The 16,779-nt window shown below is 43.4% G+C and overlaps 1 protein-coding gene and 2 non-coding genes across 9 annotated transcripts in view; 2 read left to right on the top strand and 1 right to left on the bottom strand.

The window, feature by feature from the left end:
- On the top strand, positions 1–72 carry trnaa-ugc (transfer RNA alanine (anticodon UGC)). The gene has a single exon. It is a non-coding gene; the product is annotated as a tRNA-Ala (tRNA).
- Positions 73–5,139: 5,067 nt separating this feature from the next.
- trnas-cga (transfer RNA serine (anticodon CGA)) lies at positions 5,140–5,221 on the top strand. Its single transcript has one exon. It is a non-coding gene; the product is annotated as a tRNA-Ser (tRNA).
- Positions 5,222–6,535: 1,314 nt separating this feature from the next.
- The window catches only part of LOC137318714 (zinc finger protein 229-like), a 30,638-nt gene continuing 20,394 nt past the window's right edge, over positions 6,536–16,779 (bottom strand). For all 7 annotated transcript variants that reach the window (XM_067981382.1, XM_067981386.1, XM_067981383.1 and 4 more), the window contains one exon: positions 6,536–12,296. In XM_067981382.1, coding sequence (XP_067837483.1) covers positions 10,627–11,946 — 1,320 coding nt within the window. In that variant the 5' untranslated portion in view covers positions 11,947–12,296 and the 3' untranslated portion in view covers positions 6,536–10,626. The remainder of the gene's footprint in view (positions 12,297–16,779) is intronic.

The raw sequence follows: 16,779 nt of genomic DNA, 5'->3' as shown, positions 1-16,779 counted from the left end.
GGGAATGTCGCTCAGTGGAAGAGCGCATGCTTTGCATGTATGAGGTCCCGGGTTCAATCCCCGGCATCTCCAAACAAGTTACATTTCCAGTTTTGGATTCAACTGTGAGAATATCATCTGAGACTCGCCTCACATTTCCACACAAGGAGAGACAAGAGTTTCTTCACCTCGCGAAAAACCGAACGCTCCGCACAGAATATCATTCAATGGGAGAGCGCCCACGATGGTTGAATGGCTCCCATCTCATGGTTGAACAGCTTGCCCAGTGATCGATTATTTCCAGTTTCACAGATTGGGGGGAAGCAGCGGACCGGCGTCCGACCACAAAGAGGGAAGAATAGTCTGGATGTTGGGAGCTTCTTCTTTTCCCAGAGAGTACTGAGCATCTGGAATGTATTCCCGGCTGGTGCGGTGGGCGCTGACTCTCCGCCTTTTTTCTGTTTTTTTTCTGGTGTGTAACCGCTCCCAGGAGATTCCATGTTCCCGGTGGGTGGGGCTGGTGGTGTGTGTCGGAAGTGTCCAGTCACGATGCTCCAGGCATGTGGGGCAGGATTGATGAACCAGCTGGTCATTTCCTGCCCGTCATGTCCGTCTGTAACCCCAGATCGTCAAGGTGTTTTTAGTGAAGTGATCTTTAAACACAAAACCCTCACCTGGGGCAAGTGCTGCGTCCGTCTATAGTGAAATGAGATTCAATGCTGTCTGGGCCTCACCTTGTCCTCCTCCTTTTACATTATTATATTGTCCGCACACAGTGATATGTTTGGTTAAGATGAAAATACAAATTATCCGCTCTGGGCTCCTCCAGTCTCTCTGTGTTTCTCTCTCCTCCTAACCTGACTGTCAGATAATAGTAACTGGTGTCCTATCCATCCCGTTCTCAGCACCCAGACACGACTAGTTACTGAATAAATTCAACACTCACAGACAGTCCAGTGTCAGACAGTTACAGACGGTTTCTCTCCACCTTTCCGAACAGGACTGGCGAATGATGAATGCCCCGTCAGACCGGCTGATATAGAGTAAAAGGGACAGTGACCGTCTCACCAATAGCACCGGAGGTCTGTTCACAGACACAGAATCAGTCTTTCCCTTTCTATCAGTGTGTCTATATTACGCTCAGTAACAGTATCCCGCCTCCTTGTACAGCACTAGGGAGAGAGAAAGACAGACAGACAGAGAGAGACACACAGACAAACAGACACAGTATCAGTCTCACACTTCCCATCAGTGTGTCCGTTTCACACTCAGTAACAATATTCCACCTTCATGTACAGCGCCAGAGAGAGATAAAAACAGACAGGCACAGTATCAGAATTACACTTCCTATCAGTGTCTCTGTATCACTCTCAGTAACAGTCTCCCACCTTCAGAAGCTGTACAAAAGAGAGAGAGAAACTGACCTGTAATGTCCCGTTTTCACAGAGTAACAAATTGGAAAATATTCCATCCCAATTTCTATTCCAAGGTGGAGTGACAGAAAGTGCAGTCTCATCTCTCACTGATATTATTTCAGAGACAGACACATTATTAATCCCACTCTCAGGGACAGTGTCACACATTTAACCCTCTCTTGCCTGTTGTCCCCTCTGCAATCTTGCAGCTCAGGGCCGCTCTGTATTTCTCTCAGTGACCGAGAGTTTCACTCCGATTGAAATAAACTGGGACTGTTGCTGCCTGATATTAATCCTACACGGTCCCAGCAAATACACCGACTCCCACTTTCCTCCCCCGTTTCTCCAGGATTGGTTTGAGGAATCCTCCCTCCAGTTTCGGAGTCAAACGTTACTTTATCAGTAAGGGAGCCAAGAATGAACAGAACCCATTGGCTCATTCCACAGCCGCTCACTTTATCTCTGAAAGACGATTTCCCATCAAAAGAGCCCGAGAGAAACAGCAGGGATGGAAACCTCGAGTTTAATAGTTGGAGATTGTAAAGTCAGTCTGGATTCCAGCGTTAGGCACTGGTGGAATCCCATCTGTTTCCCATTCTGGTGCCTGTTCCTGCACTGCCTGTGGAGCCCATTCCCTCTGACCTTTCCCCCAGACCCACTTCCTTTGCTCAGACAGGCGGGAATGGAGAGATCACGGCCCCCGGGGGAAGGGAGCAAAGAGCAGCCTCGTTACAGCAGCTCATCGCTCCGGGACCGTGTCTGCAGATGGGCTCAGAGATCGGCATTGAGTCCGGGGGAAGGGCAGGGGGAGTCCGGGGGCTGTTTGTAAGAGGCGGAGTGGATCAGGAACTGGTCCCGGAACATGGAGTGAGAGGGGGGGAAGGGAGAGGTCATTCTCGGGCTGTGTGTGGACAGGGTGTGTCCAGGGGAAGGGAGAGAGAATGGGAAGAACCTGCTATTAAAACCATTGCTGCTTTCACTCCCCAAACCAGGAGTGAATGGTCCTGGTTTAGTTCCAGTCTCACCCTGTTTATTGTTATTGGACAGTGAAGAGTGGAAACAGAGCCGGACAGTAAGGATGTGGGGAGTTATACAAAGAGCATCTATTGCAGGCAGCAGGTGAGAAGTGTGAAGGACACAATTTAAACAGCGGCTGTTTATTTTCGGTTGAACGGTTAGTCCCATGGGAGAGGGGATTAGAAACCTGACCTGGACAAAGGTCCCTGCCCCATCGGGTAGTCCCATTCATGGATCAGTGCAGGGGTTGGGTTGTGTCTGGATGTCACTAAATTGTTGTAAAACAGCCCAACACACCTGGTGTGCAGAAGCTGAGTGCTGCAGTGGAGTCAGACACTGACACTGTTTGTATCACTGGTTTTCATTTGTGGATATTCAAAATGATCATTAGAGATATTAAACTGATCACTTTTCCATTTTCAACCTCACCGTTTCTTGAGTTACAAGAGATCATTTTCTTTCCACAGGCGAATCCTTGAATGATCCAGAATGAATGTGATCTTTCCTCCACCCGAGGCACAAGGAAGAGTGCAGCCAGCTCCTTCTCACACACAGGAGGTACATTATCACCCACAGAGCACAGAGACACAGACAGGTCATCAGTTCCACAGTCTCAGACAGCAGAAGTAGTCAGTCCCACACTGATCCCAAGTTCCAGAGACACACTTTCAATCCAACATTCAAACAGAGCGGGTGAGGCAGACACTGTTCCATTTGCCCCGAACTCTGTCCCGCTGACAGGTCGATACAAAAATCCCAGTCCAAAATCACACTCTCAGATTGAAAGGCACTGTGTCAATCTCACAATAGGGCAACATAGCTACGAATTAAATACCAGAGAGAAATCACACATGGTATCCGATTGAAAGGGACAGAATGAATCCCAATAATGTACCCGAGATTCCAATTGAATACTAGCCCAGAACTCTCACACACATGACTTTAATACATGCAATATCCATTCGAAAAGTGAACCATTTGCTACAAATTGCATACAAATCCAAACCTCACGCACAGTATCGATTGAGAAATACTGAAAGATAGTAAACCTGAGAAACAAATTAGATACCTGTTCAGAATGCACTCGCAGAATGAAATTTAAAGATAGAGTATCAATTCTATTAGTGCAGACTGAGATACACATTATATACCAGTCCAAAAATCTCATACAATATTAGACTGAAAGATACAGTATCAATTCCATTTCTACAGACTGATCTACACATTACAAACCAATTCAAAAATGTTCCCTTATCCGTTTGAAAGATTCATTATCATCCACAATCGTACTCACAGAGATGCAGATTTAATAGTGGTCCAAAAAGCACACAAATTATCTGATTAAAACCTCCAACATTAAATCCTAAAGTTCGTCCATATTTACAAATTAAATAAGGAGTAAAACTCTTCAAACATTAAGATATTAAAGCTGAAGTATTGAACGCAATAATGTAATCTGAGAGAATAATTACGTACAGATACAGAATGAAACTCACATTCAGATACAGTACCAGAGACACACAGACACAGAATGAATCCAACACTCACAGATACAGAAGGAATCCCGAACTCACATACGGTACTAGAGACTGACAGGCACAGAGTTAATCCCACACTCTCATCAAGTACCAGGGACTGATAGGTACAGTATGAATCCCACACTAACATGCAGTATGAGTAACTGCATATTTAGGATGAATTCAACTCCCACATACAGTACTGGGGACTGTATATAAAGAATGAGTCCCACACTCACATGGAGAAACAGAGACTGACAGATACTGAAAGAATCCCACACTAACACACAGTATGAGAGACTGCATATAAAGAATGAATCACAAACTCTCACACACACTGCTAACAAGATACAGAATCAATCCCAAGTTCACACACAGCATGTGAGTGACAGATACAGAATGAATCCCACACTCACACACTGTACCAGAGACTGACAGATACAGAATGAATCCCTCACTCACACACAGTACCAGAGACTGACAGATACAGAATGAATCCCTCACTCACACACAGTATCAGAGACTGACAGATACAGAATGAATCCCACACTCACACACAGTACCAGAGACTGACAGATACAGAATGAATCCCTCACTCACACACAGTACCAGAGACTGACAGATACAGAATGAATCCCACTAAACTATCAGAAAATCAGCACAGACCAGGCATCAGGGCCTTTACCCAGTAAACTATCAGGGAATCAGCACAGACCGGGGATCAGGGCCTTTACCCAGTAAACTATCAGAGAGTCAGCACAGACCAGGGATCAGGTCCTTTACCCAGTAAACTATCAGGGAATCAGCACAGACCAGGGATCAGGGCCTTTACCCAGTAAACTATCAGAGAGTCAGCACAGACCAGGGATCAGGGCCTTTACCCAGTAAACTATCAGAGAATCAGCACAGACCAGGGATCAGGGCCTTTACCCAGTAAACTATCAGAGAATCAGCACAGACCAGGGATCAGGGCCTTTCCCCAGTAAACTATCAGGGAATCAGCACAGACCGGGGATCAGGTCCTTTCCCCAGTAAACTATCAGAGAATCAGCACAGACCAGGGATCAGGTCCTTTCCCCAGTAAACTATCAGAGAGTCAGCACAGACCAGGGATCAGGGCCTTTCACCTGTCGGAGAGAACATTGTATCACAGATCGCTTGTGATAAACCTACACATTCTGATTTACAGCCGTGCATAACAGATGTTTGTAGCTGCGATGGCCGAGTGGTTAAGGCATTGGACTCGAAATCCCCTGGGGATTTCCTGCGTACGTTCGAATCCTCCTCGCAGCGCGACTTCTTAAGATTATGTTTGCTGCTCAAATAACGATGAACTGGAGTTGACGAACTGCATTCCCTCTCTCAGAGAGACTCTCCAATGCGGCTTATGCTTTTAATTCAGAGCCCAATGGTCTCTTGCAAAATTGCAAGACACGTGAAGGAATCTCTCCCAAGCTCCATCTTAAATTCTGCCCGTTCGCAGAACTTGACATTGATCCTATTTCTTCCTGTACTTTGATCCCACCTTGTCTCTGTCTCTTGACTCTCTGTGTTTTTCCCTCATGGACTTCTCAGGCTTCGTTGAACGGCCACGGATGATCGAACCTGGAACACCGGCAGTGAAGGGTAAAGATGGAAAGACTGAGACGGGGGGAGAAGCAAAGGTGCAACCCAGCTGATGAATTCGTAACTAATGTCCACACATTTATGTCTCTTCACCTTCACAGTGAAAAATCAGCAATTTGAGTCCAGTCCACTTATGGTAGAGTGGATAATATGTGGATGTTGAGACAGACACCAATCGAACCGTTGCCGTGGTGATGAAAGCTCCGAATCCTAAACACTGGACCACAAGGAAACGCTGAAAATTCTTTGCTGTGAACAAGCAGACCAACGCGGCCTTTCCCACTCGCCCCTTTGTAATTCAGGTCATTTTCGTGTCAGACAAGCTGCTCGCACAAAATGGCATTTTCTGTTCCAACTACTATCGGGACAGAAGGTGATGTTCAGGCAATGACAGCACCAAGTGCAAGTAGGCATGGACATGGAATGGAAAGTGAGGGAAAATACTCCCACAAGCTGCTGATGGACATGTTTCCATTTCCAAAATTCACACACCGAATCAATGCAGCTCCTGGGAAAACTCCAAGGCAACACAGGTCTATTGGGCATCGTTTGAAGCAACTGGCAGTTTAAAGTGTCATCTCCTGCTGCTCCTGTGGGGAGTGAGGGAGAGACACTGTCGGTATCTGCCTACAGTTTGATTTTGTACAGAACTGTACAGAGAAGGAGCAAATATAGCGGGGCTGTGAGATATTCTATATTATTCATATTTGACCAGAGGAATATCCGCAGTCAGAAGCTGAAAAGAAGGGAGATAAGAGGCCTGAGAATAAACACAGAGCTGAATGAATCACGGAAGAGTGAAAGAAAAATAAATGTCATCAGTTCCATAGTGTCTGGTGCTCAATCCTGGGAGCTCCCCGATGGACTGGTGGTTAAAATTCAGTGCTCCCATCACCGCGTGGTTCCATTCCCAGTCAGAGAATTAAATTTAACAAGAGTTATGAACTGAATAAATAATTACATGAAGCTAATTAAACCCTGTTCAAAGTTGAATGACTGTTTTAATCACCATTAATCAACCGATAACTTTCTATTTCAGACTGAAGGAGATGCTGACGTGGTTACCGAGAGACAGTCAAAACTTTAATAAGATTTTTGTGCTTTGCATGTGATGAAATTTAATCATTTTATAGACTGCATCTTAAATTTAACATTAACAGGCAATTGTCGCCGTTTATCACAGGAACGCCCGAACCGGTTCTCCGATGAAGATGAAAGTAACGCAACGGGGAACATCTGATCCAACACGAAAGGCATCGGGCTATGATAAAAATCCCCACCGTTTTGCTTTTCCAAAATAAAGGGTGTGACATTTATTCTCTGCTCAGTTAATATGATCGCCCAGTGGCGAGAGGGTGGATTTGGAATTCCTGAGCGACCGCACTGCGCATTTTCCAGATCTGCTTGGAGCACCAATCCCTTCAATTCATCACTTACAGGGACAATTCGATTCTCAGTTTCTTTTCCCTGAGTTTGGCGAGATCTTAAAAATTGAAAGCGACCAATATCAGAGCGAACCTCGTCACCGACATGCTCACAGATACAAAGCGGCCACACTCTGCTTCAGTGAGATGAAAGCCCAGAGCGGTTTCAAGGTCGAATGCAATTGTAAGCAAAGCTCGTTCAATGAAAGTGCAGGTCATTGAGGTGCCTTTAAAGCCCTGATTGTTTGAACTGAACTTCTTCCGAGACTGCTTGAGATTCAGGTGGAGCGATTTGGGGATTTATTTTTCCTCTTTGCAAAAGTTTGAACCGCACGTCAAGATCAAAAGTCTAGGGCTAAATTAGGGCTTCTCCAGGGTATGACCCTCGAATCGAGAATTATCCCCCGACCTCAACGAGCCCAGAAACAAGAACGTGTCACTGACACATTCTATGAGAGGGCTGTCTGTATAATGAAAAGGCATTTTTGAAGAGACTTCCTGATCAGTTCCGTGTTGGATCCTGAACAAAACACAAACACCGCATTGTGCGTTTTTCCTTCTAAAATGCACTAAACACCATGAATTACACAAAAGCACCGCTGGGAGTTGAATCCAGGATCTCTAGTTTACTGGACAAGCACTTTAACCAACTAAGCCACGGAGCCAAATTATGGTAATAATTCCCACCTCTCATTAATATCTATCAGCTACACGTCACATTCTGTTGTGGGTTCAGACTGTTTCAGTGAAAGTAAAATAATGGTATTGGAGAAAACAATTAGATTAAAGATAGACAAATCCCCAGGACCTGATGGTGACCATCCCAGGGGACGAAGGGGAATCGGTGAGGAAATTGTACATGCTTTAGTCATGATCTTTCAAAACTCTCTTGATTCAGGAATTGTTCCATGGATTGAAACATTTCAAATGTCATTCCATTATATAGGAAGGGTAGGAGAGATAAAGCAGGAAATTATAGACCGATTAGTCTGACGTCTGCTGTGGGGAAGTTACCAGAATCTTTATTAGGGAAAGAATGACTGAGCACTTGGATAAACATGAATTGATCAGAGAGAGCCAGCATGGATTTGTAAAGGGTAAGTCAAGTCTAACGAAACTAGTTGAATGTTTTGAAGATGTAACTAATGTAAATAATGGAGTGTCTATGGGGGTTATGTGTATATTGACTTCCAGAGGCATTCGTTAAGGTTTAACATCAGAGACTGTGAACAGAAATGAGAGCACGTGGAATTCAAAGCAACCCATTGACATGGGGAGGGAGTTGATTTGGAGGTAGGAAACAGAGAGTAGGGTTAATGGGTATGTACTCAAATTGACAGGATTTGATTAGTGGTGTCCCCCAGGGATCTGTACCGGCAAATCATCTTTTTATTATATGTATAATTGAGGTAGATAAAGGAATAGAGAGCCGAATATCCAGGTTTGTCGAAGACACCAAGTTAAGAGGCACAGTGAGTAGTGGAGATGGGAGCATAAAGTTACAAAGGGAAATTGATAGATTCAGTGAGTTGGTAAAACTGTGTCAGATGGAGCTTACATAGAATTACATCGAATGTACATCACAGAAACAGGCAATTCGGCCCAACTAGACTATACCGGTGTTTATGCTGCAGACGAGCCTCCTCCAACCCCTCTTCATCTAACTCGATGAGCAAACCCGAATATTCCTTTCTCCTCCATGTGTTTATCCAGCTTCCCTGTAAATGCATCCATGCGATTCGCCTTAACTACTCCGTGTGGGAGCGAGCTGCACATTCTAACGACTCTCTGGATAAAAATGTTTCTCTTGAATGCCAGATTGGATTTATTGATGACTATTATATTCATGGCCCTAAGTTCTCACATCCCCACTCCCAAAAGTACAAACACCTTATCTACATCTGACCTATCAAACCCTTGCATAATCTTAAAGTCCTGTATCAGGTCACCCTCAGCCTTCTCTTTTCTATACAAAAGAGCCCCAGACTGTTCAAAGTTTCAATCTGGGGAAGTGTGAGGCCATCCACTTTGGCCCTAAGCAAGATAAATCAGAGTATTTTCGAAACGGTGAGAAGCCAGGAACTGTGGGTGAGCAGAGATCCTTCGGGAAATCAGGAAGAGTTGGCAAACAGGTGGAAAAAATAATTAAAATGGCTAATGGAATGTCGGCCTTAATCTCAAGGGAACTGGAATTCAAAAGGGTGGAAGTTATGTTAGAATTCTATAAACTCTGCTAAGGCCACATTTAGAGTACGGCATTCAGTCCTGGGCACCAGACCTCAGGAAGGATATATTGGCCTTGCAGGAGGTGCAGCGCAGTTTCACCAGAATGATACCGGGGCTGAAATGGTTACATTATGAGGGCAAGTTGCGTGAACAAGGTTTGTATTTCCTCGTGTGTAGAGGATTAAGTGGTGATGTAATTCAGGTGTTGAAGGTGATTCAATGATCCAATGGTGGGTGTGTGAGTTGGTGCTGAATCGGTCCCCTTCAGTGAAGAGAGGGTCAGCGGGCGCCTGACAGACACGGCTCGGAACGGGACTCGCTTCTCTCCGGCGGCAGCGGCTGGTTTAGAGAGATCTCTCTGTCTGCTGCTGTTACTCCGCCTCCCGCACTCTGGGAGAACCGTCGAGCTCGGTCCTCATTTTTCTCTTATGGATCCGGCTCCATCCGTTTACTGTTGACGGGAGTGCGTCTGATACCAAGTCAGTCAGAAGCGGATGCAAATCACAACATAGGCACAGGCCCAAGGACTGGGGACTGGTTTGATATTGGGTCCTTTTTAAGGGACCGGCTGTAGAATGTTTGTATAATAATAATGATCAGAATTAACTTTGATACAATGAAGGTTTCTTCAGTTATTTCCCATTTCCACCCTCACCAGTTTTATACAGTAACAGGTAACAATGTTTGAGGGATGTGATGTCCAGTGTTGGTGGAATCAGTGTAATTTAACTTGATACATTGAAGAATCTCTTGTCTATCCCAGGCTCTTACCTTAGGTTTAGACCCTCACCTAGTTTAAAATTGGTCACTCACTGATATAAATAAACCAATAACAACCCCGAAACCTCAGCGGGGATATTTGTTCCGATACTTAATGACGGTCCCAATTTCCACTGAAATTCTCGATCAGCAAATCCCAGAGGCTGTTTCGGGTTTGACAAACTGTGAAACAGATTGTTTTAAAAGCCGGAAAGAGGGAAAAACTGGTGGTTGATATGAAGTGTTAGACATTATCTCTTTCTGTTTCAGATTTACAATTTCTCTTTGTGTGTTACTCAAAGGAGAGGCTCTAACGGAGCCCAGTGACTGGGTCACGAGCTGCACTGAGTCATTGGCCTGTGTTACAGACCGGCTCGTTGGACCTGCTCATTTTGTGAACTCGCTGGTGTCTCAGCACGTGTGATGACTGAGTGAATCCCTTCCCACACACGGAGCAGGTGAACAGTCTCTCAACCAATGGGCATGCGTTGATGTGTCAGCAGTTCATTTCTGCTTTTAAAGCTCTTCTCACAGTCACTGCATTAAAAGGTCACTCAATAGTGTGAACAAGTTAATGTTTCAGAAAGTGGGATGATCGAGTGAATCTCTTCCCACACACGGAGCAGGTGAACAGTCTCTCCCCAGTGTGAGTGCGTCGATGTCTCAGCAGTTCGTTTCTGATTTTAAATCTCTTCCCACAGTCAGAACATTTAAAGGTCTCTCAGTGTGAACTCGCTGGTGTTGCAGCAGGTTGGATGCCCAAGTGAATCCCTTCCCACACACTGAGCAGGTGAACGGCCTCTCCCCAGTGTGAGTGCGTTGGTGTGTCAGCAGATTAAATTTGCTTTTATACCTCTTCTCACAGTCAGAACATTTAAAAGGTCTCTCATCGGAGTGAACTCGCTGGTGTCTCAGCAGGTTGGATGAATGAGTGAATCTCTTCCCACACATGGAGCAGGAGAACGGCCTCTCCCCAGTGTGAACTCGCTGGTGTTTCAGCAGGGTGGATGACCGAGTGAATCTCTTCCCACACACGGTGCAGATGAACGGTCTCTCCCCAGTGTGAGTGCGTTGGTGTCTCAGCAGTTCAATTTTGCTTTTAAACCTCTTCTCACAGTCAGAACATTTAAAAGGCCTCTCCCCAGTGTGCACTCGCTGGTGTGTCAGAAGCTCAGATGACCAAGTGAATCCCTTCCCACACACAGAGCAGATGAACGGTCTCTCCCCAGTGTGAGTGCGTTGGTGTGACAGCAGATTACTTTTGCTTTTAAACCTCTTCTCACAGTCAGAACATTTAAAAGGTCTCTCATCGGAGTGAAGTCGCTGGTGTGTCAGCAGGGTGGATGACCGAGTGTATCCCTTCCCGCACACGGAGCAGGTGAACGGCCTCTCCCCAGTGTGAACTCGCTGGTGTGTCAGGAGGAGGGATGACTGAGTGAATCCCTTCCCACACACGGAGCAGGTGAACGGCCTCTCGCCAGTGTGAACTCGCTGGTGTTTCAGGAGGAGGGATGACTGAGTGAATCCCTTCCCACACACGGAGCAGGTGAACGGCCTCACCCCAGTGTGGGTACATTGGTGTGTCAGCAGGTTCCTTTTGCATTGAAACCTTTTCTCACAGTCAGAACATTTAAAAGGTCTCTCCCCAGTGTGAACTCGCTGGTGTGTCTGGAGGCTGGATGAAATAGTGAATCCCTTCCCACACACGGAGCAGGTGAACGGCCTCTCCCCAGTATGGGTACGTTGGTGTATCAGCAGATTAATTTTGCTTTTAAACCTCATCTCACAGTCAGAACATTTAAAAGGTCTCTCATCAGAGTGAACTCGCTGGTGTGTCAGGAGGCCGGATGACTGAGCGAATCCCTTCCCACACACGGAGCAGGTGAACGGCCCCTCCCCAGTGTGACTGTGTTGATGAATTTCCAGCCTGGACGGGTAATTGAATCCCTTCCCACAGTCCCCACATTTCCACGGTTTCTCCATGGTCCGGGTGTCCTTGTGTCTCTCCAGGTTGATGATCAGTTGAAGCCTCGTCAACACACAGAACACGTGTACGGTTTCTCCCCGCTGTGAACGGTGCGGTGTTTTTTCTGGCTGTGTAACTGGTTAAAGCTCTTTCCACAGTCAGTGCACTGGAACACTCTCACTCGGTGTGTGTGTCTCGGTGCTTTTCCACTCACACTGATGTCTAAAATCATCTCCCACAGACAGAACAGACAAACATTTCTCCTTCCACATTCAAAGGTCGATGATATTCAGGTCCTGATGAATCGAGTGACTCTGTCAGATCTTGACGTGATCTTTGGTTTGAGTTTCCCTCTGCAAATCCTCCCCTGCAAAATTAGTTTATAAAAGTTATCACTGTAATTACAGGATAGGAATTCAGATCAGATAACTTTACTTTCTATGGAACATTATTTCCTCTCTCATTCCTCAAAGCTGTAAATCCCCGTCCCACACACTCTCCCTCCTCCCTGTGCTGAAATCCAAACCCATCGCATCATCTTTCAGTGGCCCTAAACCATAAGTGAAAGGGTGTGAGAGAGTGAGTGTGAGAGAGTGAGTGTGAGAGAGTGTGAGTGTGTGAAAGAGTGTGAGAGAGTGTGAGTACAGCAGTGGGCTGGGTGTGGAGAATGAAGTGGGGCAGGTGGAGCATCTTTCAGTGGGGCAGCAGTGATCATAATCTCATTTGGTTTAGAACAGTTATGGAAAAGGACAGGGGACAGTCAAATGTGAAAATTCTTAACTGGAGGAGGGCTAATTCCAGTGAGTTAAAAAGGGATCTTGTCCGTGTGGATTGGAATCAAAAATTGTCAGGCAGAACAGTAATTGAACAGTGGGAGGTCTTCAAGGAGGAGTTGGTTTGGGTACAGAGTAGACAGATTCCCACGAGGAGGAAAGGAACGGCATCCAAAGCTCGAGCTCCCTGGATGACGAAAGATATAGAGATCACCATTTCTCCTTCATTTACAGACGCTCCCTGACCGATCCCCATTTCTCCTTCATTTACAGACGCTCCCTGACCGTTCACCATTCCTCCTTCATTTACAGACGCTCCCTGACCGATCACCATTTCTCCTTCATTTACAGACGCTCCCTGACCGATCCCCATTTCCCCTTCATTTCCCGGCGGGTGGTGAGGGGGGGGATAATGTTCACTGTTTTATATTCGGGTCTGGGGCCGCACTCGGGGTTTGTAAAGCCTGAGCCTGGGCCTGAGCCCGGACCCGGGCCCCGGGGTTTATTGAGCCTCTTGCTCCGATCCTCTGACCTGCACCGAACGCGCTCCTCCCGCAGCCTCGACTGGCCGCGCATGCTCAGGACACACTGCCCGATAATGAGTCACAACTGCGCCTGCGCACTGGGCTCTACTGATTCAGATAGGGCACAATCTGTACCGCGCTGCATGCTGGATGATGCAGCCGCCATTGATGATCTTAATATCAGGCCGAAAAACAAATGTAAGGAATCTTACAACACCAGGTTATAGTCCAACAAATTTATTTTAAAATCACAAGCTTTCGGAGATTATCTCCTTCGTCAGATGATTGAATCACAGACATTGGAAGCATATAATTCAAGTGTTTAATTTATAATATAAATAATTCAATCGTTCAATTCATTTCATAAATAATTGAATAGTTCAATTCATTAAATAATCAATTGTTTAATTTATTACATAAACAATTAGTGTTTATTTATTCTATAAATGATTCAAGTGTTTAATTTATCGTAGAAATAATTCAATAGTTTAATTCATTATATAAATTTTCCTTCGTTTAATTTATTATATAAAGAATTCAATATTTAGTTGAATTATTTATATAATAAATTAAACACTTGAATGATTTGTCTAATAAATTAAACACGAGACTTCATTATATAATAAAGTAAACAATTTATTATGTGTAATGAATTAAACCTTTGAATTATTTATATAATCAATTAAACAATTCATTATGAATATAATGAATTAAACAATTGATTATTTATATAATAAATAACATTTTGAAATTCTTCATGCAATAAATTAAATAATGGATTATTAATATGATTAAATAAACACTTGAATCTTTCTATAAGTTAAACCTTTGAATTAATTATATAATTTAAACACTTGACCTCTTTATATAATAATTTTAACACTTGGATTATTTATATAATAAACTAAACAATTGGTTATTTATATAATAAATTAAACAATTGATTTTTTTATATAATAAATGAAACACTTGAATTATTTATATAATGAATTAAACATGAATTATTTATATAATAAATTAAACAATTGAATTATTTAGAGAATCAAATAATCAGTTCAATCATTTATATAATAAATTAAACAATTGTTTTTTATATAATAAATTAGACATGCATTATTATATAATAAATTAAACACTTGTTTATTTGTATAATAATTTCATCAATTGAATTATTTGGATGCTTAATTTCTTATGAAAATAATTCAATAGTTTATTTTAACAACTGAAGTCGTTATGTAAGAAATTAAACAATTGATTATTTATATAATGAATTAAACTATTGAATTATTTATTTAATAAATAAAACCTTTTAATTATTTATATAATAAATTGAACTATTGAATTATTTAGATAATAAATTAAACAGTTGAATTATTTAAATAATAAATTAAACAATTGAACGATTTATGTAATAAATTATACACTTGAATGCTTCATTAATAAATTAAACACTTGTTTATTTGTATAATAAATTCACAAATTGAATTATTTATGCAATAAATTAAACGGAGCTATTTATATATTAAATTATACACTTGAATTATATAATTAAACTACTGAATTATTTATCAAATATATTAATCAATTTAATTATTCATATAATAAATTAAACAATTCAATAATTTACATAAAAAATTAAACACTTGAATTATTTATCATATATTAAACAATTGAATGATTTATATAATAAATTTAGCTATTGAATTTTTTATACAATAAATTAAACTCTTGGTTATTTATATAATAAATTAATCAATCGAATAATTTAAACTATTGAATTCTCTTTATAATAAATGAAACATTTGAAGTATTCATATAATAAATTAAACACTTGAAAACAATTTAATTATTGATATAATAAAATAAGCAATTCATTATTTATTTAATGAATGAAACTATTGAGTTATTTATATTACATTTTAAACTTTTCAATTATTTATATAATAAATGAAGCCAGCTTGGACAAAATGGAGGCAAGCGCAGAGTCCGTCTTGGACAAAATGGCGGCCGGCATGGCCACCATCGTGGAAAAAATGGCAGCAAGCACGGCCGCCATCTTGGAAAACATGGCGGCAGGCGCGGCCGCCATCTTGGGCAAAATGGCGGCAGGCGCAGCCACCAACTTGGGCAAAATGGCGGCCGGCGCAGCCACCAACTTGGACAAAATGGCGGCAAGCGCGGCCACAATCTTGGAAAAAATGGCCGCCGCCGCCATCTTGTCACATGGCGGCAAGAGGTCGACAGAGTGTCCCCAGTGATCCCGCAGTGACCCCAGAATGTCCCAGTGACCCCAGAGTGATGCCGGGATCCCAGCGTGCACCCAGTCAGCCCAGAGTGAGGCCAGGGTGCAGCCGGGGATCCCAGAGCGAGGCCAGAGCGGCGGCCTTTGCGTTTGGGCCACCACAACAACCACCACCACAACTGTACTGTACGTGTACAGCACACGGTGGGTAAAAGGGAACGATTTACTCCTGTCTGGTACTGTACGGCCCGTGTGTGTCTCAGTGTCAGCTCCTGTACATGTACAGTACACAGTGGGTAAAAGGGAACGATTCACTCCTGCCTGGTACTGTACGGCCCGTGTGTGTCTCAGTGTGAGCTCCTGTACGTGTACAGTACCCAGTGGGTAAAAGGGAACGATTCACTGAGAGATTGCAATGTTGAGTGTAACGGTTATTTGAGGGGTTCAGTCCCTAAACGGGCTGTGTTTTGACAGACACTTTTTACTGTAAGGAGTTGTGTTTAGTTTAGGGAGGTGGGTACAATCCGTGTCTGGGACTCACTGGCCCTGTGAAATGTTGAATTTTGCTCACAATATGGTGTGTTTGGATTAATGGGGGACAAGGTTTAACTGCACTGGGCTGGATTGTTTTATAAATCTCTCATTGACTGGGTCTTTCAGACCAGGATGGGAGCTGCTTCTCTCTCTCTCTCTCTCTCTCTGTAAACACCCTGAGGCAGTGAAACACTCTCTGACAAACTGTTCACAGGAACCAACCCATCAGACATGGGGAATAGACAAATACCTGGGACTGGAAATGAGCCTCCCACCAACAGAGCAGAGAGAAGAAGGAAATCATCACACCTTCAAGATCTGGATCGGTTTTGTCTTTGGAGCAGGTTCTGGTTAATTTTACTGCTTTAAAGTTATGTTATGGGACCAGTGAGACTGAGACACACACACACACACACACACACACACACACAAACACACACACAGACTGTACAGTCAGGAGACACGTGTCCCTTGTACAGACATTGGGTTTGAATTGAGCTGAGCTGTGCCACAAATGAATATGGGATTAAAATCTCAAATTCCAATCAGTTTGCTCCCGAGCTTCCCCATGTGTCTGTGTGGTTCCATTACAATACAATTTCACATGGGGGCCCAAAATGGCTTCGGAATTAACACTATTTTTTTCTGAGTTGTCAGTGACCTTTTCAAAAATTAAACTTCAAACTAAGAAAACATTTGGAGGCTGTTTTCACATTTCGGCTCTCTGCGTGCTGCAGGACGCTCCCTGAAAGAGCTTTTAATTTCAATTAAGACCCC

The sequence above is a fragment of the Heptranchias perlo genome, unplaced genomic scaffold (genome assembly GCF_035084215.1).
Source record: "Heptranchias perlo isolate sHepPer1 unplaced genomic scaffold, sHepPer1.hap1 HAP1_SCAFFOLD_715, whole genome shotgun sequence".
Taxonomy (NCBI): Eukaryota; Metazoa; Chordata; class Chondrichthyes; order Hexanchiformes; family Hexanchidae; genus Heptranchias; species Heptranchias perlo.
The sequence above is the reverse complement of the archived record's forward strand: the minus strand, read 5'-3'. Positions and strand labels throughout refer to the sequence as shown.